We start from the raw sequence: 27,213 nt of genomic DNA, 5'->3' as shown, positions 1-27,213 counted from the left end.
TGTTCTAGACCAACAATCTCACCAAATGACTCTGAATCAAGATTCAAACCATTTTGAGGAATACAACAGGAATTGTTCAACAAGAGCCTGGTGTTCCCTGAGGAGTTTTCTTTCAAGAGTGGAAATGATTTTTTTAAAAGCCCGTTAATCTTCCTGATACAGATCTTTGTATTTAACTTTCAGGTTGCTATCTGTTGTTAACTTGGAGGCCTTTAATGGAATCTTTGCTTTAACCAAGCAGTTCTTTTGCAATTTTCCAGCTGTAGGATGCGGTGCAGTTGCTTGCAAGTTTAGCAAGTGGGATGATGATGTGAAACTGCAAGTCACAGCGTCATTTTTGTGTTTGAAAAAGCAAATGTGAAAATATTAACTTTAGTCTCCTTGGTTTGCTTAAGTTTACAGAGGAGACGTTGGGTCAAGCTGAGAAGACAGAGTTGGATGCCCTTTTAGCGAATCGGCTGGGCAAAACAGAAAGCACAAAACGAGGGGCTGAAAAAATAATGAAGGAGACTGAAGTGCCGTTGAACCAAACCCAGGTAAAGAATTTGATTTTGTGCTGTGTACTTAAGAGATTAAACGATTTGGGCTTTTAGTGGTGACCTATTTAAATGAACAAAATCTGATTAGGATTAAAGTTTATGGAATGTTTGGAAGGTGCCACAAAAAATGGAGATATAAATTAGATGTTGTAATTAAGATAAATGAACAATACAATGAGCCTGGTGTCACAGTATCTGCCTCCCTCTACCGTACATCACCATTAAACGTTCTCCCCAATATGAACCTGATGTCAAAGTATCTGATACAGTTAATCATACATCACTGTTAAACCTTCTCACGAACGTGAATCCTGTCTCATAGTTTCTGCTTCAGTCTATAGTCCATCAACGTTAAACTTTCTTCCCCCTGTGAACCTGGTGTAATACTACATGCCTCAGTCTACCGTCCATCACCGCTAAACATTCTCCCCACTGTAAACCTGGTGTCACAGTATCTACCTCAGTCTCCCATACATCACCCTTAAATCTCCTCCCTACTGTGAACCCACCGTCAATGTATCTGCAATAGTGTAATGGGCATCATTTTAAAAAATTCTTCCCATTGTAAACCCGGAGTCACAGTATCTGCTCAGTCTACCGTACATCACCGTTAAACCTTTTCCCCACTGTGAACCCAGTATCTGCCGCAGTTTATTGTACATCACTGTGATACCTTCTCCACACTCTGAAATCGGTGTCACAGTATCTGCCTCAATCTACCGTACATCACTGTGTAACATTCTCCCCAATGTGAACTTGGTGTCACAGTATCTATCATAGTTTATCGTACATTACTGTTAAAACTTCTCACTGTTGTGAAGGCATAATCTCAATATCTGTCTCAGTTTCCCATACATCATTGTTAAACCTTCTCCCCCTGTCAACCTGGTGTCACTTTATCTACCACAGTTCATTTCATATCATCGTTAAACCTTCTTCCTACCGTGGTGAACATGGTGTCGCAGTATCTGTCACAGCTTATTGTAAATCACTGTTAAACCTTCTCTCTAGTGTGAACTCGGTGTCCCAGTATCTGACAAAGTCTAACGTACATTACTGTTAAACATTCTCCCCACTGTTTACCATATGTGACACTATCTGCCTCAGTCAACTGTACATCACCGTTAAACCTTCTCCTCACTGTGAACTTGGTGTCACAGTATCTGACACAGTTCATCACTGTTAAACCTTCTCCCCACTGTGGTCTACCGTCACATCAAAAATAAAATTCTTCCCTCAATGAACCCGGTGTCACTGAATCTGCTGCAGTTTTCCTTACACAACTATTAAACCTTCTCCACTCTATGAACCTGGTGTCACAGTATCTACCTCAGTCAATCATACATCACTTTTAAACCTTCTCCCCACTGTGAACCCAGTGTAATAGTATCTTCCTCAGTCTGCCGTACATCACCGTTAAACCTTCTCACTACTGTGAGCCCGGGTCAGAGTACTTGCCTCAGTCAACCATACATCACCGTTAAACATTCTCACTTCTGTGAACCTGGTGTCTCAGTATCTGCCACAGTTTATCTTACATCACTCTTAAACCTTATCTCCACTGGAAACCTGTTGTCAGAGTTTCTGCCACCGTTTATCGTACATCACTGTTAAACCTTTTCATTGCTCTGAACCAGTATCACAGTTTCTCTCTAAGTTCACCGGACATCAGCGATAAACTTTCTCCCCACTGTGAACCCAGTGTCTCAGTATCTGTTTCAGTCTCATGTGTATCAACATTAAACCTTCTCCCCACTGTGAACCTGTGTGGCAGATTGTGCCAGAGTTCGTTGTACATCACCATTAAACCTTCTCCCCACTGTGAAACTGATGTCACAGAATCTGCCCCAGTTTATGTTACATCACTGATAAACCTTCTCCCGACTGTGAACACGGTGTCACAATATCTACCTCAGTCTACCATATATCACCGCTAAATCCTCTCCCCACTGTTTACTCAGTTTCACAATATCTGCCTCATTCTACCGTACATCACTGTTAAACCTTCTCACCACTGTGTGTCCAGTTTCACAAATCTGTTTCAGTCTCCTGAAAATCACCATTAAAATTTCTCTCCACTGTGAACTCTGTGTCACTGTATCTGCAACAATGTATCTATCGTGTGTCACCATTAAACCTCCTCCCCACTGTTAACCCGGAGTCACAGTATCTGCCTCAGTCTACTCTACATTACCGTTAATCTACCTCTCAACTGTGAATCCAGTGTCACAGTATTTGCCACATTATACCATACATCACCATTAAACCTTTTCCCCACTGTTGACCTGATGCCACAGCATCTGCTGTAGTTTATTGTACATCACTGTTAAACCTTCTCACTACTGTACGCCTGGGGTCTGAGTACCTGCCTCAGTCAACCATCCATCACAGTTAAACATTCTCACCTCTTTGAGCCTGGTGTCTCAGTATCTGCCACAGTTAAATCACTGTTAAACCTTATCTCCACTGGAAACCTGTTTTCAGAGGTTCTGCCAAAGTTTATCATACATCACTGATAAACCTCCCCACTGAGGTCCCGGTGTAACTGTATCTTGCTCAGTCTGCCGCACATCAGCATTAAACCTTCTCCCAACTGTGAATCTGGTGTCACAGTATCTGCCACAGTTTATCGTACATCACTATTAAACCTTCTCACTTCTGTGAACTCATTTTCATGGTTTCTGCCAACATTTACCAAACATCACTGTTAAACCTTCTCACTACCGTGAACCCTGTGTCATAGTATCAGTATCAATCTACCGAAAATCACCGTTAAACCTTCTCCCTAATGTGAACCCACTGTCACAGGATCTGCCTAAGTCTACCGTACATTAGTTCAAACCTTCTCACTACTGTGAACCCGGTGTCGCTGTATCTGCCCCAGTTTAACATACATCACTTTTAAACCTTCTCCCCATTGTGAACCCAGTGTTTCAGTATCAGTCTCAGTCTCCCATGTATCACCATTAATCCTTCTCCACACTGTGAAACTGATGTCACAGTATATGCCAGAGTTTTTTGGACATCACTATTAAACCCTCTCCCCACTGTGAACCCAATGTAACTGTATCTGCCTCAGTCTCCCGTATATCACTTTTAAACTTAGTCCCCACTGTGATCCTGGTGTCACAGTGTATGCTAAAGTTTTATGTCCATCACTGTTTAACCTTCTCACTGCTCTGAACCCAGTGTCACAGTTTCTGTCCCAGTCTACCATACATCACCATTAAACGTTCTCCACACTGTGAACCTGTTGTCACAGTATCTGCCACAGTTTATTGTACATCACTGTTAATCCTTCTCCCGACGGTGAACCCAGTGCCACAGTATCTGTCTCAATCCACCACACATCTGAGTTAAACCTTCTATTCACTGTGAACCTGGTCTTCTAGTCTCTGCCACAGTTTATTGTACATCACTGTTATACCTTCTCAGTACTCTGAACTCGGTGTCACAGTATCTTCCAAGTTCTACCAAACTTACCATAAACATTCTCCCCAATGTGAACCTGGTGTCAATGTACATGACACAATTTATCGTACATTACTGTTAAACATTATCCCCACTGTAAACCTGGTGTCACAGTATCTGCCTCAGTCTACCAGACATCACCATATTACCTTCTCCCCACTATGAACCTGGGTCACAGTATCTTCCTCTGTCTTTAGTACATCACCATTAAACCTTTCCCAACTGTGAAACTTGTGTCACTTTATCTGCCACAGTTTTTTTTTTTACATCACCATTAAATCTTCTTCCAACGGTGAACATAGTGTCTCAGTATATGCCAGAGCTTATCGTAAATTTCTGTTCAACCTTCTCACTCCTGTGAACTCGGTGTCACAGTTTCTGCCAAAGTCTACCGTACAGCACCCTTAAATATTCTCCCCACTGTGAACCTGGGATCACAGTATCTGCCTCAATATACTGTACATCACTGGTAAACCTTATCCTCACTGTTAACCTGGTATCAAAGTATCTGACACAGTTTATCGTACATTACTGTTAGATTTTCTCACTGCTGTGCACCCAGTGTAACAGTGTCTGTCTCAGTCAACCATACATGATCATTAAAGCTTCTCCCCCTATGAACCTGGTTTCACAGTATCTGACTGAGTTTATCATACATTACCGTTAAACCTTCTCACTGCTTTGAATCCAGTGTTACAGTATCTGCCTCAGTCTACCTTACATCACTGTTAAACCTTCTCACTACCGTGAACTCGGTGTCACAATATCTGCCAAAGTCTTCCGTACATCACATTAAATATTCTCCCCAATGTGAACCATTTGTCACTGTTTCTGCCATAGTTTATCCTACATCACCGTTAAACCTTCTTCCTACAGTGAACCTGGTGTCACAATATCTGCCACAGCTTATCTTAAATATCTGTTCAACCTTCTCACTCCTGTTAACTCAGTCTCACAGTATCTGCCAAAGTCCACTGTACATCACCATTAAAATTATCCACACTGTCAAACCTGGGGTCACACCATCTGCCTCAATCAACTGTATATCACTGTTAATCCTTATCCTCATTGTTAACCTGGTATCAGAGTATCTGACACAGTTTATCATACATTACTGTTAGATTTTCTCACTCTGTGCACCCAGTGTAACAGTGTCTGTCTCAGTCGACCATACATGATCATTAAAGCTTCCCCCCCTGTGAACCTAGTGTCACAGTATCTGACTCCGTCTTCCGTACAACACTGTTAAACCTTATCCCAACTGTACACTTGGTGTTATGGTATCTTCCTCAATTTACCATACATCACCTTTAAACCTCCTCCCCACTGTGAACACAGTGTCACAGTATCTGCCTCAGTCTACTGTACATGACCATTAAACTTTCTCCTCACTGTGAACCTGGTGTCACATTATCTGACACAGTTTATCGTATATTACTTTTAAACCTTCTCACTGCTGTTAACCCAATGTCACAGTGTTTGTGAAAATTTATCGTACATCTCCGTGAAACATTCTCCCCACTGTGAAGCTGGGGTCAGGTTACCTGCCTCAGTCTGCCAGGTACAGCACCAATTGCTCTCAGCCAAAGGTGCTGTAGTTGAGTTTGGGTGGCCAGAGGTTACTGCTCAAGAAGGCCAGGGGCTGCCATTCCCCTTCAATGAATTGCTCCAGTGCATCTGGCCTGGCGTGTACCAGACGGATTGTGTTGGCCAGTGTGTCCTTGGCCCTCTGGAACACCTCCAAATCCTCATTGTCCCAGGTAATGTCTTTACCTTTCTCCGCATGATGTGGGCCACTACCAGTATGGATTGGTTATAAAAACTAATTGTACCGGTGAATTCCTGCAGCTCCTTCATTATGGGGTGTTTGGGGAAGCACTGAACAGCCTCTACCTTTTCAAGCAGGGGTTTAGTTCCATGCCTGTTGATTTGATACCCCAGGAAGTCGAACGTTTCCAACCTGAACTGGCACTAAGTAAGGTTTATAGTGTCCAAATTGCTGCAGTCGAGTGCACAGACGCCTTAGATCACACATATCAAACTCAGGCCCGCGGGCCAAATTTGGCCCGTGATATAATTATATTTGGCCCGCAAGATCATATCAAATATGTATTAGAGCTGGCCCGCTGGCCGCCGTGCCAGTATAGCGCATGCACAGCTAATACTACAAATCCCAGAATGCTTTGCAAATGCATTGGCGCTGACCCGTCAGCCCGCTAATCGTCCCCACCTCCTCTCTTTACTTTCATTAGGATCTGTGACCTGTCGCCAAACTCACGTGTAATAAACCCCTTACGAAAAATGGCCAAACGAAAGACAGAAGACAGGACCTTTCAATACAGGTGGAAGGCAAACTCTGACCCCACAGTTTGATGAATTTGTATCTTTTTCCTATATCTGACATGATCATCTCTAATCTATTCATTTTTTCTTCTGTACTTTTAATTCTTCTTTTTATTTCATTAAATTCTTGTAATTGCCATTCTTTTACTGATTCCATATATTCTTTAAAAAAAATATATCCATTGTCTTGCCCTTCCCTTCTTCTTCCATTTCTCTGTGTTCTTCTTCTTTTTCTTCCTCTGGGTTGGTCATCTATTGTTTCCTCGATTTATTTTTACTCTCTTCTTTCTTGTTCTCGTTGTTTTCTATGTTCTCTTCTTGATGTTGTGCTGTGGCTGTCATTCTCAGCTGTGGAGATCGACTCCTCAGCTGTTCCCCCCTCCCGTCAGTGTTTTTTTTTGTCTTGTGCATCGCGCAAGTGCGAGGAGTCGCGCCAGCGCAGTTGTGCACTTTTGCTTGGCTCCACGAGCCATTTTTGTAGTCCCGAGCTCGGGACTTTGACTGACCTGAGGGAGCGGGCTTCTCTCTCCACAGCGGGCTTCCTTGGACAGGTAAGGCCTTCACCTTCTTCTTCCGATGTCTTTTCTTCTTCTCTTCTTCCCGTTGCTTTTGACTTTTCTTTCTTCGCTGCCATTTTCTTCCCACCTTTACTTTCACTTTATTTTAATTTTTGTGTTTGTGCCTTTGTGTTTTCTGTGTTTTTTTTAAACTTTTCCGGAGAGGGCTGGGGTTCCCCGACTGGCCCCTACTCCATCACGTGACTCCTCCATCTGACACAGTTTATCGAACATTACTGTTGAACATTCTCCCCAATGTGAACCTGGCGTCACAGTATCTACTACAGTTTATTGTACATCATGTTAAACATTCTCCCTACTGTGAACCTCGTGTCACAGTATCTTACACAGTTTATCGTACATTACTGTTAAACATTCTCCCCTCTGTGAACCTGGTGTCACAGTATCTGACACAGTTTATCGTACATTACTGTTAAACATTCTCCCCAATGTGAACCTGGTGTCACAGTATCTGACACAGTTAATTGTGCATTAGGTTAAACCTTCTTCCCGCTGTGAACCTGGTGTTACAGTACCTACCTAAGTCTACTGTTTATCACCATTAAAACTTCTAACCACTGTGAATCTAGTGTCACAGTATCTGACACAGTTTATCGTACATTAATGTTTAACATTTTCATTCCCGTGAACCCATTGTCTCAGTATCTATCTCAGTCCACCGTACATCTCCGATAAACATTCTCCCCACTGTGAAGCTGGTGTCAGAGTATCTGCGTACGTCAATCATACATCACCATTAAACATTCTCCCAACAGTGAAAACAGTGTCACTTTCTCTGCCACAGTTTATCATACAGAACTGTTAAACATTCTCCCCACCGTCAATCCCGTCAGTGTCATAGCATCTGCCTCAGTTTCTCGTACATCACCAGTAAACCTTTTCCCCACTGTGAGGCCGATTTTACTGTACCTACCACAGTTTATCGTACATCACCATTAAACCTTCTCCGCGCTGTGCACCTAGAGCCATGGTATCTACCTCAATTCACCGTTTATCATCGTTAAATCTTCTTCCCACTGTGAACACAGTGTCACAGTATTTGCCTCAGTCTACTGTACATCACCGTTAAACTTTATCCCTAATGTAAATCATTTGTTAGAGTTTCTGCGAGCATTTATCATACATTACAGTTAAACCTTCTCTCCATTGTGAACACTGTATCATAGTATCTGCCTCAGTCTACCATACATCACTTTTAAAACTTATCCCCACTGTGCACCTGGTGACACAGTATCTATCTCAATTTACCATACATCAGCGTTAAACCTTATCCCCAATGTGAACAATTTGTCAAAGTTTATGCCAGCGTTTATTGTACATCACAGTTAAACCTTCTCCCCACTGTGAACACTGTGTCATAGTATCTGACAGTTTATTGGACATGAGTACTGAACATTCTCACTACTGTGAAACAGGTATCACTGTATCTGCAACAATGAATCGTGTATCACTGTTTACCCTCCTTCCCACTGTGAACCTGGTGTCAAATTATCAATTTTTCACTGCTTCTGCCATAGTTTATCGTACATCACAGTTAAACCTTTTCACTGCTGTGAACCCATTGTCTCAGTATCTATCTCATTATCATTAAACCTTCTCCCGACTGTGAACCTGGTTTCACAATATCTTACACAGTCTATCGTACATCACCGTTGATCTATCTCTCAACTGTGAATCCATTGTCACAGTATTCGCCACATTATATCATACATCACTGTTAAACCTTCTCCCTAATGTGAACCCACTGTCACAGAATCTACCTAATTCTACCATACATTAATGTTAAACCATCTACCTACTGTGAAACCGGTATCACTGTATCTGCAACATTGAATTGTGTATCACCGTTAAACCTCTTTCCCACTGTGAACCTGATGTCACAGTATCTTCCCCAGTTTATCTGACATCACTGATAAACCTTCTCCCAACTATGAACACGGTGTCACAATATCTACCTCAGTCTACCATATATCACCGCTAAATCCTCTCCCCACTGTTTACCCAGTTTCACAGTATCTATCTCAGTCAACCATACATCAGCGTTAAACCTTCTCCCCACTGTGAACCCAGTGAAATAGTATCTGTCTCAGTCTCCCAAAAATCACCATTAAAATTTCTCCTCACTGTGTCTCTGTATCTGCAACAATGTATCACGTGTCACCTTTACACCTCCTCCACACTGTGAACCCGGTGTCACAATACCTTCCACAGTTCATTGAACCTCACTATTAAACTGTCTCACTAATGTGTACCCGGTTTCACAGTATCCATCACAGTCCACCGTACATCTCCGTTAAACCATCTCTCTACTGTGAACTCGTTGTCACAATATCTGCCATATCTACCGTACATTAAGTTAAACGTTCTCCCCAATGTGAACCATTTTTCACTGCTTCTGCCATAGTTTATCGTACATCACAGTTAAACCTTTTCACTGCTGTGAACCCATTGTCTCAGTATCTATCTCATTATCATTAAACCTTCTCCCGACTGTGAACCTGGTTTCACAATATCTTACACAGTTTATCGTACATTAGTGTTAAACCTTCTCCCTGCCGTTAACCCAGTGTCACAATGTTTGTGACAGTTTTTCGTACATCTCCGTGAAACATTCTCCCCACTGTGAAGCTGTGGTCAGATTACCTGCCTCAGTCTGCCAGATACAACACCGATTGCTCTCAGCCAAAGGTGCTGTAGTTGATTTCGGGTGGCCAGAGGTGTCTGCTCAAGAAGGCCAGGGGCTGCCATTGCCCTTCAATGAATTGCTCCAGTGCGCCCCCTACTGCTGTGCTGGAAGCATCTACTGTGAGAGTGGTGGGTGCCTCTGGCCTGGCGTGTACCAGAAGGATGGTGTTGGCCAGTGCGTCCTTGGCCCTCTGTAACACCTCCAAATCCTCATTGTCCCAGGTAATGTCTTTACCTTTCTCCGCATGATGTGGGACACTACTGGTATGAATTGGTTATAAAAATTAATTGTACTGGTGAATTTATGGTGTGTTTGGGTAAGCACTGAACAGCCTCTACCTTTTCAAGCAGGGGCTTAGTTCCGTGCCTGTTGATTTGATGCCCCAGGAAGTCAAACGTTTCCAGCCTGAACTGGCACTAAGTAAGGTTTATAGTAAGTCCAAATTCCTGCAGCCGGGTGCACAGTCGCCTTAGGTGGTCTCTGTTTAGCTTCATTGCCACCATCTTGATATCTTGTGGTTACTGCCACCCTCTGCTGTTGGAGAATATATTCCTTGGTCTCAGCCCCTCAATGTGACTAAGAGCCCCTTAAATGCCCCTAATGTTTTGGCCTTCACTCCTGGCAAGGCATTCCTGGCACCCACAACTTTGGGTAAAAGAAAATACCCCTGATATCTCCCCTAAATCTTCCTCTCTTTGCTTTAGACAGATGTCTTCTCGTGTTTGCTACTCCCATCTGGGTTTCAGGCAAACTGAAGGGCATCTTTCACCGAGTTTCTGGTTTTCCAGAAGTTCTGGATGTCTGTCTCTGGATACTCTGCTCCGTGGACCACCCCGCAGTATCCCATCAAGTCCTGGAGTCTCTGTGTCAGCAATGCTCTGCTGACCACTGCCTGACAGACTTGTGGTCAAAAGTGTTTGTCTATGAAACCGTTCCCAGGAAGGTGAAGGGGAAAAGTCCTGTTGACTGGGTCATTGAGCAGCACCAGGGCCAGACCACTCTTTCACAACACCTGAGCCAGGTAGAACCTCAGCACATAGCGCCATTTGGTGTCCTTGCACTTTGGTTCCAAGCACAGCCACACACAATGATGGCCATGCTGGTTACACCCTTGTCCTCATTGATTGAACATACATGGTCCTTCTCCAGACTCTATCCATTTTGGACCCCCACTTGAATAGGAAATCTGTTTTGAGAATTGCCAGGGTGGAGGTGTGGGAACGGGCCACACCTGCCCCACATGCAGCAGGACCGAGAGTTCCTTGCACCTTGCAATTGATGATCCGATTGACAGAGTTGGGCGTCTCTGTGGTTCTCCCTGTCTCCTGGAGCTGGGGGTCTCTGTACTGATCCCCATCTCCTTGAGTTGGTGCTTTGTTCTCCACCAGCCCCACAAGACAACCAAGACCCTTGGATGGAGAGCAGAGGTGCAGAGAGATCAGTGAGAACACGGGTAGTTTCAACAGGGTGGGGTCCATCCAGGTGCCTGATAACAGGAGGAAACCAAGGGGGAAGGAGGATGCAGGACATTCATTAGAAAGACATTGCGAGAGAGTGGATTCCTCGAACTCTTGAGGGGAGAAGGTGCTGATTGATCCATCGGTTTAGGTGGGGCAGGGTATCGACATGGCAGCTGACTGGAATTGTCAGCGGGATACTGAGACCTGGGAGAGGAGGGGAAGGAGGGTGCAGTAGTGTTCTGATGAGAGAGTGTTGAGGGAGAGGCAACATGGGTGGAACCTCAAGGTAAGGGACCCCTGATTGTTTGCAGGGATGGCATTTGTAAATAGGTATCCAGCACAGAGCCTTTTTGTCCCCCTGCCATCAGGAAGGAGATATGGAGGAATAAAAGCAGGACAGCCAGGCAGCTTCTTCCCAAAGGCCTTGAGATTGACAAGGCAACATGAGCTGTCTGGGAGCAAAGAATGAAAAGGGGGAGAGGAATATGGACTGATTACAACAGCTCAGCCAGCAAGAGAGAGGGGCAGAAGGGCCTGTTTCTGTGTTGTCTATCTGGACCAGCCTTTTGCATTCTAGCTTTATAAAACCCAACCATTTTTAAATTTAATAATGACGGTACAGAATGAATAAAGAGAAAAGATGTCTGTCCAGCAGCGAGCATCAAAGGCACTTCCTGAAACGGAGGCTCTGAAACCACAGGGAGCTTCCAGCCGGAATGAGGCCCGACTTCTGCGAGAAGCTGGGATAATGTAGGGGAAGGGGTGGGGAAGGGAGGGGGTAGAGATACCTTCCTCCATTCACCTCCCCTTTCCTCCACCCTGTTCCCTGTCCTGGGTAAACTTGTACCTCTCACTTTGTTCGTTTTAGATTGGTCACAGTGTTCGAGCTACCATAAGAAAATAGACATCCACACCGAGAGCAGTTCAGTTTAAACAAATGTTTATTACAAATTCAAAAGCTGATTTCAAACTAAAATATGCAAGCCCTTCCCAATTATACTTATCAACGCCTGGACTGGTCCCAACTGCCGAAGCAAGGCAATGACTGCACACTTGTAATAGGTTGTCGGTGTGCTGGTTGCAGCTTCTCCACCTCCCTCGACCGGGACGTTAGCTGGACTCTACAAGTTCTTCTTGCTGAAAGATGTTGCCACCTCTCGGAGAGTCTCAAACTTCAGCAGTGGAACCATGGCTTATATTACCCAAAAACTGCTTACCCAAGCATATATTCCCAGCGCAGTAAGAAAGATAAGCGAGCAAGCTAGCATGTTAGGCTTCTAAGAAATAACATAATTTTCAGCTTATCACTTTGAATACAATGGTTATTTTGCATCAAGGCTAGGCCTCTGACAGTCTGTGACGAAAACAAGCAGGAAGATTAAATATTCTTGGTACACAGATGTCCTTTTGTCAGATAACTGCATCTCTGGTCCCTTGGTGGAATTTAGCTTAAGTCTGCTGATTCTAAAACACAAGCAGGTTCTCAGCCTTGCAGAAGCAAAGGTTGCAAAAGTTAAAAAAAATACGGTTTTAATCTTCCATTACATTCCCCTCCCCATTCCCCTGCACATTATCCTCCCCATTTCCTTCCCCCGCTCGCCTCCCGGTTCCCCTCCCCATTCCCCTGCCCATTATCCTCCCCATTTCCTTCCCCCGCTCGCCTCCCGGTTCCCCTCCCCCTTCCCATTCCCCTACTCCTAACTCTAACCCCTAACAAACCTTAACCTTAACACTACCGATACCCCCTATCACTACTCCACGTCCCCTAACTCTACCCCTGCCCCGTCCCCTAACTCTATCTCTACCCCTACGCCGTCCCCTAACCCCAACCCTAATTCTACCCACCTTCCTCTAACCCAAACACTCACCGCACCTCTATCTCCTACTCCTAACCCCTTCCCCTAAACCTAATACAAACCCACTTCCCCGAACTCTAATCCTAACCCTAAACCTAGACCTAATCCTTGCCCATGTCTCCTAACCCTAACCATGATGTTACGTCAATCCCAGCCCTAACCCTTACTCTCACCCAACCCAAGCCTAAACCCTACCCCTATCCCCTACACCTCTCTCCTTCCCCAAACCATACCCCTTACCCCTATCCCATACCCACACCCCCAAGCCTACCCCTTACTCACCCCACTTCCATTACCCTCTTTCTCCTACCCCCTTCCCCTACCACTCCTTCCCCTAGGTTAGGGTAGGAAGGGGAAAGGGGGGAAGGCGAGGTGAAGGGAGGAGGGCTGGGGTTAGGGCATAGATGTGAGGGAAGGGGAAGGTAAGCAGGAGGGGGTTGGGATGGAGGAGGTGTAGGGGAGAAAGGGGGTGTGGGTGAAGGGACATGGAAAATGCAGGGAATGGGGTTGGCAGGGCCAGAGGGAGAAGAAGGGGAGAGATTCAGGCCATCATGATGTTGTCCGTCCTCTGTTCAGCTGGGATGCGAGGTTCTTCTGGACTCGTGTCTTGTCTCTGAGATCGCTCCTTCTCCTGGGAAGAGAAATACGAGTGATAGAGATGCTGTCTCCGAGGCCTGATCATAATGATTTTGGAGGGTCCAAACTCTTCCCACATCACCCCCTCCCTACACCTACACACTAGAGCCTTTCCACTTCCTCTGCTTTACCTGAGAAAGTGTGTTTTTGAGAAAAGCACAATCTATCTGTGCAGAGCTCAGAGCACCGTGTCCCCATCAGGCAACACCCTGGTTCACCACTACATGACAAATCATGGATGGATCAGTCGAGTCCCTTCAGCTGACCCATCTGAACCTACCCCACAACAATATTACCCTTCCCTTCCTCACACCAGTACCCTCTGTTTTTCTTTTATTCCTGTCCCCATATTAAAATCTTTTTTATGCCTTTTTTGGACCAGCCTCCTTTAAATCAAATATTATAACAATTAATATCAAATCACAACGTTACGGTGTTTACAAATATATGTTGATAACATATAAAAAAGAAAAGAAAGGAAAAGAAACTAAGATACGACTGTAGCGGCGGCTACTCTGTTACTGAATGACCTCACAAACAGACGGGTTGAGTTTAGTGAGCAAAAACTCCTTTATTTAGGTCTGCCTTGCTGGTCTTATGCTCCGAGCCCGGACCTGGCTGAGAAGCACACCGGGGGCCCTGATGTCACTGGGGGGTCACGTGGGCCGCAGGTTGCGGGCTTCTGATTCTGGTGCCGAGGTCGGGGAGAATCCCCCGACAGCGCCATTTTGGCTGGCTGCCCCGCCACGTGCGTGACATGAGGGGCTGGATCGCCTGCCTCATGGCTTGCCGCCACACACCCCCCCAGAACCGGCGTCAATGGCCTTTTTTGCTGGGCAGCCTCGCTTCTTGGGTTGAGCCGCAACCACTGCCTCGTTGGGGTCGAGGTGTGCTGTGTTTAATCTGTCCACAGTAAACAGTTCCCTCTTACCACTGATGTCTGGTGTGAAGGTGGATCCTGAATGCTGGATGACTCTGTACAGCCCTTCATATAGTCTTTGAAGGAGTGCTGTGGAAGGGCCTCATCTGATAAAAAAACATACTCTGTGGAATACAGCTCACTGGGGATGTAAGAGGCCTGTGTGCTATGTCTGGGCGGTGGTGGGGGTGTGAAGGAGTCCAACTGGGCCCGGAGGCAGAGAAATAAACCGTGCGGTGACTGTTGCAGGTTGTGAGGTGCATTGATAAACTCACCAGGCAGGGCTAGTGGTTTACCGTAGAACAGATCAGCAGATGACATTTGCAGGTCTTCTTTGGGTGTTGAGCGGATTCCCAGGAGTACCCAAGGCAGCTCATCCACCGAGTTGTGGCCGGTGAGGCAGGCCATAAGTGCCGACTTAAGGTGGCGATGCAATCGTTCGACCAGTCCATTGGCAAGTGGGTGATAGGCCATTGTGTGATGCAGCTCAATTCCCAGTCTGTTGGTGAGCTGTGCCCAGAGTGAGGTGGGCCGGGATGCCGAACCAGGTAACCCATCCTGCTTGGGAACAGGAGTCCGTGGAGACATCTGGCATCGGGATCAACTCAGGTCAACGAGTGGTGCAGTCTACCAATGTGAAAGGATAACAGTTACTTCGGGAAACGGGTAAGGGGCTGGCAATGTCCACATGTATGTGGCTGAAAAGTCTCGGACGTGTTCAAAATCGAGCACGGGCATTCTGGTGTGCTTGTGTACCTTGGAAAGCTGGCAATGGGTGCAGGTTCTGCCCCAGTCCACAATCTGCTTTCGAAGCCCATGCCAGACGAAGTGTTCTGCCACCATATGAACCTTGGACCTGATGGAAGGTTGGAAAAAGTCGTGGATATGGTGAAAACTTGCCTGCGCCACTTCTGGGGAACCACTGGTCACATGGTGCTCATCACTGAGAGGCTTCGGGAGGATCTGGAACCGCAGGCCCATGATGGTAGTCCTGAAGGCCTGCATCTCCTCGTCGGACTTCTGATCCGGGACAAGCTGGTCGTAGTCTAGTCTGGGTATCAGCGAGCAAATGGCCGGTTGGGAGAGCGCTTCAGTAAGCACATTGTCTTTCCCTGCCTTGTGCTGAATGTGGGTGGTGAACTCCGATACAAAGGACAGGTGACGGTGTAAGTGGGCCGACAGGGATCTCTAGCTATAGTGAGAGCTTGAGTGAGGGGCTTGTGGTCGGTATAAATTGTGAAAGGCCTCCCCTCCAAGAAATAGCGAAAATGAGGCACAGCAAGGTACATCCCCAGAAACTCACGGTTGAAAGCACTATACTTGCAGTCTAGCGGATGAAGAAGTTGGCTAAAGAATTCCAGTGGTTTCCACTGTCCATTAACCTGCTGCTCCAAGACAGCACCAATGGTATTGGCAGAGGCATTGATGGAGAGCACCATAGGAAGGTCGGTGCGTGGGTGGAGGAGCAGGGTAGCCTTCACGAGGGCAACCTTCGTGGCTTTGAACGCCCTGTTGGCCTCTGGAGTCCAGGCGAGTATCTTGTCCTTGGCGAAGTGTGTCTGCATGATGTGTGCAGCTCCTGGAATGAATCGGTTATAGAAGTTGACCATACCTGCGAACTCTTGTAGCCCCTTGTGGTTCTCCGGGCATGGAAAATCTCTGATTGCAGTGACCTTCATAGCAGCTGGTGTAGCTCCTTCGGCCATGATGATGTGGGCCAGAAACTTCATGGACTCTTTCCGGAACTGGCATTTGGCCAGGTTGATTGTTAGGCCAGATTCGGCCAGTCGGGAGAAGTGGGTGTGCAGGTGAGACTTGATTTGTGCCCAGTCTCTGCCTGCGACAAGAATGTCATCCAGATAAATGAACATGATATTCAAATCCCTGCGCACCGTATTCATGAGGTGCTGGAAAGTCTGGGTGATGTTCTTGAGCTCGAAAGGCATGCGTAGAAATTCAAACAAGCCGAAGGGGGTGATGATGGCCATTTTGGGGATGTCCTCAGGCTACAATGGGATTTGATGACACACGCGCACCAGATCGACCCTGGAGAATAACCTCGCGCCATGCAGATTGGCCGTAAAATCCTGAATGAGAGGGATGGGGTAAGGGTCAGGTACTGTCGTGTCATTAAACCATCGCTAATCTCTGCAGGGGCGCCAGCCACAGGAGGCTCTGGACCAGGTGGAGCGGCGAGGCCCCAGTTCCTGCAGATGCGAGAACTCCTCTTTCGCTATCTGGAGCTTATCCGGCAGGTTTAACAGTAATGTATAATAAACTATGTCAGATATTGTGACACGAGGTTCACATTGGGGAGAATATTTAACAGTGATATACGGTAGAGTTTGGCAGATACTGTGACATCAAGTTCACATTGGCGAGAAGTTTATGGTGATGTACGGAAGACTGACGCTGATACGGTGACACTGCATTCACAATAAGGAGAAGGTATATCAGTGATGTACAATAAACTGTGGAATATACTGTGACACAGTTACACCAGGTTCACATGGTGGAGAATGTTTAACGGTGATGTACAATAAGTTGTGGCAGATACAATAACACCAGGCTCACATTGGCAAGAAGGTTTACTGGTGATGTGTGGTAAACTTAGGCTGATACTTTAACACCAAGTTAACAGGGGGAGAATATTTAATGTTGATTAAAGGTAGACTGAGGCAGAAACAGAGGACTGTGAAGGTTTAACAGTGATTTACTATAAATTGTGTCAGATACTGTGACAAGATGGCGCAGAGGGTAGACATGTGGTTCCACCCTTCCCCAGTTAGACTATTAAATGCTCAATTTTAAAAGTTGTAAAATTGATTAAAAATACTGTTTATAGACTTTGGAATAGTCGAGGATCGAAATAGCTGCAAATTTTAAAAAAAGTGAAAACTCAGTTACAGAAGAAATTACCTTACAAAAGTGTTGAAGAATCAAGGCCTAGTTCAAGTTGAAGCAATGGAGTCGTTGACTGGAGTCCCCAAGCCTCAGAAGACTCCTGCCCGGCTTAGTATTACAGCAGCGCCATCTTGTGCAATCGCAAGATGGTGCAGGCTCAGCGATGAGTTTGGCTGGTTTCAACTCATACGCTCGTTAACTCGGGGGCGAGGACGGGCCAACTGCGTGCCTGCAGCATTGCCTGGTTGTCCGGGGGTGCGCAGTGTAGCGTCGGAAGATACACCTGCGCGGTGGGTGGCCCGACCAGGCATGCGCCATGCGTCGAGGGTCCACGAACCTTTGGAGAAGGTGTGGGCTATGGGGGAGCCCGAGTGATGGCCAGCTGACGAGGTAGGCATGCTGTTGTCGGGTGTCCAGACCTGCAGCTGCACTGGAAGAGAACCTACTGCTTTGGAGGAAGAAGAGAGCTCATCTTCATTTGAATTTGAAGAACTGGGGACTGAGGCAAAAGACGGTCGGCCTCAAAGGGAGGTGATGGATCCTGGACTGGATTCTGTGTTTCCAATTCTTGAAGAGATTGCTTAGCTCATGGAAGATATGGCAAATATATCAATGCAGATGACTCATCAGATGACTCAAGGATTTTTGGAAATGAAAACTCAGATGAACACTGTGTGTGAAGAAAGAACTTTTCTGAAGCAAGATATTAATGTAGTTAAGAGTGATGTTACGAGATGGACACGATCAGTGGATACTGTGCAAAATCATTTTAAAAAGATTGAGGAGGCTTTCTTGAATGCAAGAGTCAAGTGGAGAGTAATAGAGAAAAAATGGAAATAGTGGAAGATCCTTTTGTAGATTGGGGGATTCAGAAGAAGGAATTATTGAAGAAGTTGGGCTCATTAGAAAACCAAAGTCGTAGAAATAATGTTATGATAGTAGGTCTTCCGGAAGATATGGAAGGTTCGGATCCGGTGAAGGTTTTGAAGAAATGGATCCCAAAAGTGTAGGGCAGGTAATTCATTCCAGATGGACTGGAATTAGATCGAGCAAACAGAGCGTTAAGGAAGAAACCGTTTCCAGGCCAATTACCACGAGCAGTTTTGATTCGCTGTTTTAAATATCAAGACAGAGAGGTGATCCTCCAATTGGTGGTGCAGAAAACACGGCAAAATCAGGCTCCACTGATGGTTCAAAATAATAGGTTTTTTTTAAAATGCAGATCTGAGTCAAGAAATTATCAGAAGATGCTGAGAATTTAATTCGGCTTAAGAAGTATTGTGGCGAAAGGGATATAAATTTGCTTTTCATTATGCAGCAGTATTGAAAGATTTTTATGGGAATTTTTAATCTCAGTTTTTTGAAAATGACCATGATGCTTTAATATTTGCTAATTCATTGCCAGATGTACGAGGAAATGGGCGATCATCACCATTGTCACCGAAGGGAAGGGTCAATGGGAATGGAAATGGGAAGATTGGAAAATATGGAAAGAATGGGAAAAAAGTTGAATTGAAGCAAAGTCTTCGCAATATTGAAGATCCGGAACAATCATTGGGACTGGAATCACTGGGTTGAATGTTTTTGTTTCAGGACTTTGTGAAAGTCTGACTGGGGGTGGGTGACACTGAGTCCTTTAGTCACCTGCCACTTGTGGACTTTACCACCCCCAGATTTTTAGGGGGCTACTACTTTTGAGTAGATTGTTTTGGGATTGATTTTTCTCTTTTTTTTTGGAACTTTTAAAATAGGTGGGGATTCGAATACAGCGAGACTTAGAAGGGGAGCATTATTTTATAGTAGGATTCACATTTGTGAGAAGGTTTAACAGTGATATACTATGAACTGTGTCAGATACTGTGACACCAGGGTCACAGAGGGATCAGATTTAACGGTGATGTACAGTATGTTGAGGGAGATAATGTGACACCAGATGCACAGTGGGGATAAGTTTTAATGGTGATGTACTGTAGACTGAGGCAGATACAGTGACACCAGGTTCAGAGTTGTAGAGGGTTTAACGATGATGTACGGTAGACTGAGACAGATACTGTGACAATGGGTTCACAGCAGTGAGAATGTTGAATAGTAATGTCCGATAAACTGTGTCAGATACAGAAGTTTAACAGTCATGTACGGTAGACTGAGGTAGATATTGTGACACCAGGTTCACATGGGAATAAGGTTTAACGATGATGTATGGTATGTTGAGATAGATAATGTGACACCAGGTGCACAGTGGGAATAAGGTTTAACGGTGATGTATGGTATGTTGAGATAGATAATGTGACACCAGGTGCACAGTGGGGATAAGGTTTAATGGTGATGTACTGTAGACTGAGGCAGATACAGTGACAGCAGGTTCACAGCGGGGAGGAGGTTTTATGGTGATGTAAGGTAGACTTTGGCAGATAATGTGACACCGAGTTTACAGAAATAAGAAGGTTTAAATGTGATGTACAATAAACTGTGTCAGTTAACGAGACACCAGATTCACAGTGGGAATCAGGTTTAACAGTGATGTATGGAAGGCTGTGGCAGAAACTTCGACACATGGTTCACAATGGGGAGAGGTTGATCACTAATGTACGATAAACCATGGAAGATACTGTGACAGCAGGTTCACAGTGGGGATAATGTTTTAAGGTGATGTACGGTAGACTGAGGCAGAAACTGTGAGACAGGATTCACATTTGTGAGAAGTTTAACAGTGATGTACTATAAACTGTGTCAGATACTGTGACGCCAGGTGCACAATGCGTATAAGGTTTAACGATGATGTACGGTAGACTGAGTCAGATACTGTTACTCCGGGTTTTCAGTAGTGAGAAGGTTTAAAAGTTATGTTCAATAAACTGTGGCAGATACTGTGAAAGCAGGTTTACTATGGGAATAAGGTTTAACGTTGATAAAAAAAAATAAAATGTGGCAGATAAAGTGACAGAAGTTTCACTGTAAGAAGAAGGTTTAACGGTGATGTAAAATAAAATGTGACAGATAAAGTGACACCAGGTTCACATTGGGGAGAGGTTTAATGGTGATGTACTGAAAACTGAGGCAGATACTGTGACACCGAATTCACAATGGGGATAAGGTTTATCAGTGATGTATGCTAAACTGTAGAAGATACTGTAATCGCAGGTTCACAGTGGGGAGCAGGTTTAGCGGTGATGTACGATAAACTGTGGAAGATACTGTGACCCCAGGTTCACAGGGGGAATAAGGTTTATCAGTGTTGTACAATAAACTCTGTTAGATACTGTGACCCCAGGTTCAAAGTGGGAAGAATATTGAAGATGATGTACGGTTAACTTTGACAGATATGCTTACGCTGGATTCACTGTAGTGAGAAGGTTTAACAGTGATGTACAATAAATTTTGGCATATACTTTGACATTGTGATGGTACAGATCTATCACCAATGTATATAGTGTATATAGTTACAGTATCTAGACTGTATTTACAGCGATTGGCTGAGAGCTTAGCCACGCCTACTGTCTGGGCCTTAAAGGGTTCTGTCCCTAGCCAGGTTGGATCATTCTGGACTGGTCGGCCACCTGTGAAGAGCTCCTGTCTTTTGCTAATAAAAGCCTTGGTTTGTATCAACAAGTCTTTGATTCTTTTGACGAGCTCTACAATTTTATTAGCAAAAAGAAAAAATATTTTTTTTTGAACAGGATAGAGCGTTTGACTCGGCAAGAAGAACTTGACATCGACCCACAGTCAGCTACAGCCTTCAAAGCCTTTAAGTTCTGGCTAATGAACTTTGAAAACTTCCTGAGATTCATTCGGGTGGAGGAGGATAACCAGCGTCTAACATCATTGCTGTCTATGGTGTCCTTGAGAGTCTACGAGAACATCCAGGATGAGACCACTTACACCACAGCCATAAAGGTACTGAAAGAACTGTATGATCAACCGGTGAACAGAGTTCATGCCCGGCTCATGCTTGCGTCGAGGAAGCAACAGCCCAGCGAGTCCAGCAGGGCATATTTACAAGTATTAAAGGGATTGGGCAAGGACTGTAACTGTGTGGACAAAACTGCTGCCGAGATCACTAGCGACCTTGTCCGGGATGCCTATGTGGCCGGGCTCCGATCGAACGAAGTGAGGCTGTGCTTGCTCGAACAAGGGGTAGAAAAACTAGAGGACATGGTCTGGATTTCGATCACAATGGAGGATGCAGCCTTAACGCCCAATGAGCTCTCTAGGGACTGGACCACACGTTCTGATGTCGGTAGAGTGCCCTTCTACCTACCACCCCCCGAGATACTGATGGCCTATCGGCTGCTACTACACTGCCCCCTGCGAACCCAAAATGTTATTTCTGCGGGAGGGACAAGCACAGCAGGTCCCAGTCCCCAACAAGAAAAGCCAGGTCCCAGAAGTGCCTTAAAAAGGGCCACTTTGCTGCAGTCTGTAGGTCTAAAATGGCCGCCAGCACACACAGTGCCTCATGTGAAGCCCAACCACCACTATCCCATTCAAACTCTTCTTCCCCAGAGCTCTCGTCCAATGAGAGCGAGGGTTCCCTGCACGGCAACACCTAACGTCACGGAAATGCCAAACCCGGAAGGGGCAGCCCACCCTCGCAACCATGGTGTTGGCCCGCCTCTCGCCCCCGTGCGGAACACTCGACCCAGCCACGGTCCCGACTGTGGCAACCGCTGCTGCTGCTGTCGCCACAGACACCCCCGGGGCCGACGCTGCTGCTGCTGCCTGCTTCCCGTCTGCCGCTGCCGACGCCGCTGCTGATGTGGCCACCACGACCGACTGGGGACCGGCCGCGGCCAACGCTACCACTGTGGAATATACTGTGACCTCAGGTTCACAGGGGTAATAAGGTTTATCAGTGTTGTACGATAAACTCTGTTAGATACTGTGACCCCAGGTTCAGAGTGGGAAGAATGTTGAACGGTTAACTTAGGCTTAGACAGATAATGCTGACACCGGATTCACTGGAGTGAGAAGGTTTAACAATGATGTACAATAAATTCTGGCATATACTTTGACATTGTGATGGTACAGATCTATCACGAATGTATATAGTGTATATAGTTACAGCGATTGGCTGTAACTATATTGGGGAGAAGGTTTAATGGTGATGTATGGTAGTGAGGCAGATATTGTGACACCAGGCTCATTGTATTGTTCATTTATCTTAATTACAACATCTAATTTATATGCTCCATTTTTTTGTGGTAACTTCCAAACATTCCATAAACTTCAATTCTAGTCAGATTTTGTTAATTTAAATAGGTCACCACTAAAAGCCCAAATTGTTTGGTTACTAAAGTACGCTGCACAAAATTAAATTCTTTACCTGGGTTTGGTTCAACGGCACTTCAGTCTCCTTCATTATTTTTTCAGTCCCATGTTTTGTGCTTTCTGCTTTGCTCAGCCAATTCCCCAAATGGGCATCCAGCCTCTGTCTTCTCAGCTTGACCCAACGTCTCCTCTGTAAACTTAAGCAAACCAAGGAGACCAAAGTTTTCACATCTGCATTTTCAAAAACAAAAATGACGCTGTGACTTGCAGTTTCAACAGATAGCAACCTGAAAGTTAAATACAATAATCTGCATCAGGAAGATTAACGGGCTTTTTAAAAAAAATAATTTCCACTATTGAAAGAAAACTCCTCTGGGAACACCAGGCTCTTGTTGAACAATTCCTGTTGTATTCCTCAAATTGGTTTGAATCTTGATTTCAAGCAAAGTCATTTGGTGAGATTGTTGGTCCAGAACAAACCCTGCCCACACACTGCCTTGAATACCTGTAAAGTCCTGGCTCAGCTCTGCTCGATGCTAAAGCTATCAGAGATTTTCTGATGATATAACGGTTTTCAGATGATGATTCGTTGAGCACAAATAAACACTAATGCTTCCCTGAACAACACACCTCTATCTGAAAACCAACAAGAACCTTCCCGAGTGGTAAACATTCACCTTTTGTGCACCAAAGTCTGGTGAGCTTTTGATATGTTCAATTCTGTGCACAGTATAAGAATGGCCTGCAAACAGTGGACTTGGAGGAATGAGAAGTGAGATTGGACTGTGAATCAAGGAACTTTTCTGAACTTACACACACATTACACACACGTGCACTTAGAATTAGAAGGGGGGGGTAAGTTAGGTAAAGTAAGTTAGTAAAATGGTGATAAGTTAAAGAGTAATTCTGTTTTCATGTTTAAAGATAATTAAAATCAACTTTTATTTAAGCAACCTTTTGTCTTGATGAATATCTATTGCTGCTGTGTTTTGGGATCCTCTGGTCTCGTAACAAAGCACCAAGCTTCAGAACAACCCGAATTCTTTAGGTTGTGATATTTGTTCATAATTGGGCCCCGGCATCTTTTGAAAGTTATTATTTGACTCTTCAATAATTTTTGGTAAATATCAACAAGACATAATATCATTTCACTGTTGTGTTTGTGTCGTTGGACAATTCCCTTTCCATTCAATCAGAATTAGAGTTTTGGGTGCCGTATTTGAGAAAAGATGTGCTGGTGTTGGAGAAGGTCAGAGATGATTTACTGGAATGATATCAGGAATGAAAGGGTTAGTGTATGAGGAGCAATTGTCGACTCTTCGACTGTACTAGTTGGAGTACAGAAGGATAAGGGGGTCCTCAGAGGCATTTCAAATAATGGAAGGCCTGGACAGAGTACATATGGCAAAGATGTTTCCCATGGTAGGGGATTCTAGGACAGGAGAGCATAATTTCAGGATAAAAGGGTGTCAATTTAAAACAAATGTGGAACAAATTATTTTGTCAGTGGATCGTGAATCTGTGGAATTGAGGTCATTGGGCGTATTTCAGGCAGAGATTGACAGGTATTTGATTAGTCAAGGAATCAAGGGTAATGGGGAGAGAGCTGGGCAGTGGGGCTGAGTGCAAGAATAGTGGAATAGACTCAAAGGGCGTACTTCTACTCCTTTATCTTGTGATCTATATCCTGCTGGAGACCTAGACAACCTTCCTGTTGTTTTCCATTCTTAGAAAACAGTCTGCATCATGTGTTTATGTCATGTGAACCCATTTCCGATTGAATCGCATGCTACACGTGACCCACACTCCTCCAGGATATTTGCTCTCATGTTATGCCATTTTAGCCAATTCAGTAAGATAACTAAAGACAGCTGCGTTTCTCTCAATGCAAATTCTACATTGACAGGACTACATCTTCCTCATTTTGAAAATTAGTATCGAACAGCTCAAATGAGATTTCTTGCTTCTTTTTTTGAAAGGGAAAAAATTGCCATGGGTTAAATTTGAATCAAATAAAATAGGAGAGAGGAAAAGCAGAAGAATTTATATCCAAGTGGGAATTGAAATTAATGGTTGGTGATAAAGATAAACCATTGTTTAAACATTTGATTAATATATGGAATAAAATAAATTATGAAATTGGTGTAAGTGGATATACAAATCCTCGTCTCTTTTTCGAAGGATCATCAATTTCTGAATAGCTGGTTTCGTAAGGGGATTATAAATGTTGAAGATTGTGATGAAAGGGGTAAAATAATGTCATTTGAGCAACTGAGAAATAAATATCGTATAACTCATTGCAATCTTTTTTGCTCTTTCCAACTAAGGAAATATTTGAAGGATAAGTTAGGACCAACCATGTTGTACTGAAATAGAAATTCCTTATAAAGAGGAATTGTTAAAATGTTTACTTCGATAATGTATTCTTTATTGCTAGTAGGAATTTTTAAATGAGGAGTTCATAAGTCTAGACAAATGTGGGAAATGGATTTGAATGTTGTAGTAATGTATGATATAAATTAGTTCAGTATAATTGTTTTTACATCAGTCATGTACCAGATGTCAGCAAGGATTTTATCTGAAAGCTACACCTAGAATCAGGTGACTCACGCAGTTGGATATGAAAAGCACTGCAGGAAGCTGATTTGGCAATAGGGATCACGTGATCCAGGGGAGTTGTATTAATTCACTTCAACTCAGCAGTCTGGAATTATTGACCAGAGTTCCACACTACAGCAGTGAGGAAGGAATTTACAACTAGTTTTTCTTCTACAGTTACTTCTTACACTAGAGAAATTGATTAGAATAAAATCAGAATTATCAGATCAATGTTTTAAGTGTGGTGAAGATGTAGCAACTTTCTTGCATTCAACTTATCTTTGTCCTAATGTAAGATCTTTTTAGGGAGAATTATAAATTTTTTGAAACAAGCTACAGGAGATGTTTTTCCGCAAAATCAAACTTTATTTTTATTAGGAAATATTGAATGAACAAGGCCCAAATTAAAACTATTAATATATCAATTGAAATTTGTTAAATTAGCCTTAGTGGTGATGAGGAAATGTATTTCATTAGTTGCAAATCAGATATATTTTTAGGGATGCCAAGATGACATGCAAACATTCAAAGTTGTATTCTTTTGGAAAAAATTACATATAGCTTGAGAAATATATACTCTATGCTTTTCCAAATTTGGCACATGAATATTCAAATATTAGGCTTCAATTTGTAATAATGCCCTTTCCATCCCTCTAGACATGGGAGATTCTCCTCTAAGTTGTAAAATTTTAATTTAGATGTGTTAAATTTCCTCGGCACCGCGAACTCTAGGGAAGCGAAGGACTAGGGCAGGGCACCAGAAAACAAGAAGACCAAACCCCATCAACATCTTAGAAGCAGAGGATTCAATCCACAGGTCAGTGACAATGGAAGCAGACCAGTGAGGGGTTCTGCAGCTGAAGGACCCACACAGGTGACAGGCTGTTGGTGACTTGAGGAGAGGAACCCACGCAGGCTGTGGGCTTCCGGATAAAGCAGTCAAGGAACTCACACCAGGCCGTGGATTCCTAGAGACTGGTTGAAGACTGGCTAAAAGGGTGTCAGACCTGGGATATGAGTGGGTGCTGAAGGATTCCTAATCGTGTCAGAGGTTCAAAACTGGAGCTCGCATTACCAATGGCTTGGATTGGTCTGTGAGCACTGAAAGAGAATCCACAGACCCTCAGTGACTTGACCCAGGATTCGGGATGGTGGGGGTGGGGGAGAGTGACTCTCTTTTCCTTCCTTCTCTGGCTGCAAGAGGCATTTCAGCCAATTTCTGCCAATGGCGAATCTGTCTGTCTTTCACCAAGAAAAAAACAATTTTGTGTGATATGACACATTTTAAATACATGAGAGTAAATTGTCTCCTGAAATAGAGAGAGAGGTTCAAGTTTCAAACTATTATAAACTCCACTCACCAGAGCTACCTGGATTATACCTCTTCCCACTTATTTTTTTTGCAAGGACACCATTAATTTTATCACAACTCCTCTGCTGCATCTGTCCTGTGACAGATTATATATTTTACATTGTATATAGAGATGTTTTTGAAGGATAGATTGTAGGAGTTGTATAGGTCACAAACAAATACAAACACTTTGCAAAACAGCTCTTACTTAAAATGCAAGAGCTTTGCCGAGAGTGAGTCATGCAGGCGCCGAGAGCCGCCGAGAGCCTTTGCAAAGACTGTCTAGCTAAATAATTTCAAAAGCAGGTGCAAAATGGAATATTGTTTTTAAAACAACATATTATTGGACTCAGAAGTTAACTGTTCTAAGAAGGTCATGTGCTTTTGCAAGCAGAGAGGAGACACCAAATAGGCTTTTTGCTAAAAGAGAGAGAGATGGCAAGCTAGCATCTTGTTGAAACCCCATTTTGAAGACGGTTTGTGAGTTCTCAGTTCAGCCTGTTGAAAAACCTTGTTCTACATACAAGAGAAAATGGCTGGCTAGAAATGGTGTTTCACCTGAAATAAGTGAAACAAAAGGAACTCAATGGTGACCTGCAGAGGA

General features: G+C 44.2%; 1 protein-coding gene across 1 annotated transcript; it reads left to right on the top strand.

Moving 5' to 3' along the window:
• Positions 1-456: 456 nt before the first annotated feature.
• On the top strand, positions 457-23,613 carry LOC138745733 (uncharacterized). Its single transcript, XM_069903007.1, has 2 exons — positions 457-536; positions 21,070-23,613. Exon 2 carries the CDS (start codon positions 21,152-21,154, stop codon positions 22,145-22,147), a length of 996 nt encoding a protein of 331 aa, XP_069759108.1. The 5' UTR covers positions 457-536; positions 21,070-21,151; the 3' UTR covers positions 22,148-23,613.
• Positions 23,614-27,213: the final 3,600 nt, after the last annotated feature.

The sequence above is a fragment of the Narcine bancroftii genome, chromosome 11 (assembly GCF_036971445.1).
Source record: "Narcine bancroftii isolate sNarBan1 chromosome 11, sNarBan1.hap1, whole genome shotgun sequence".
NCBI classification, from domain to species: Eukaryota; Metazoa; Chordata; class Chondrichthyes; order Torpediniformes; family Narcinidae; genus Narcine; species Narcine bancroftii.
This window is presented reverse-complemented; position numbering and strand designations above follow the sequence as displayed.

Excerpts from the sequence above, each read along its gene's own strand:
- LOC138745733 (XM_069903007.1), top strand. The coding sequence starts at position 21,152 with ATGAACTTTGAAAACTTCCTGAGATTCATTCGGGTGGAGGAGGATAAC.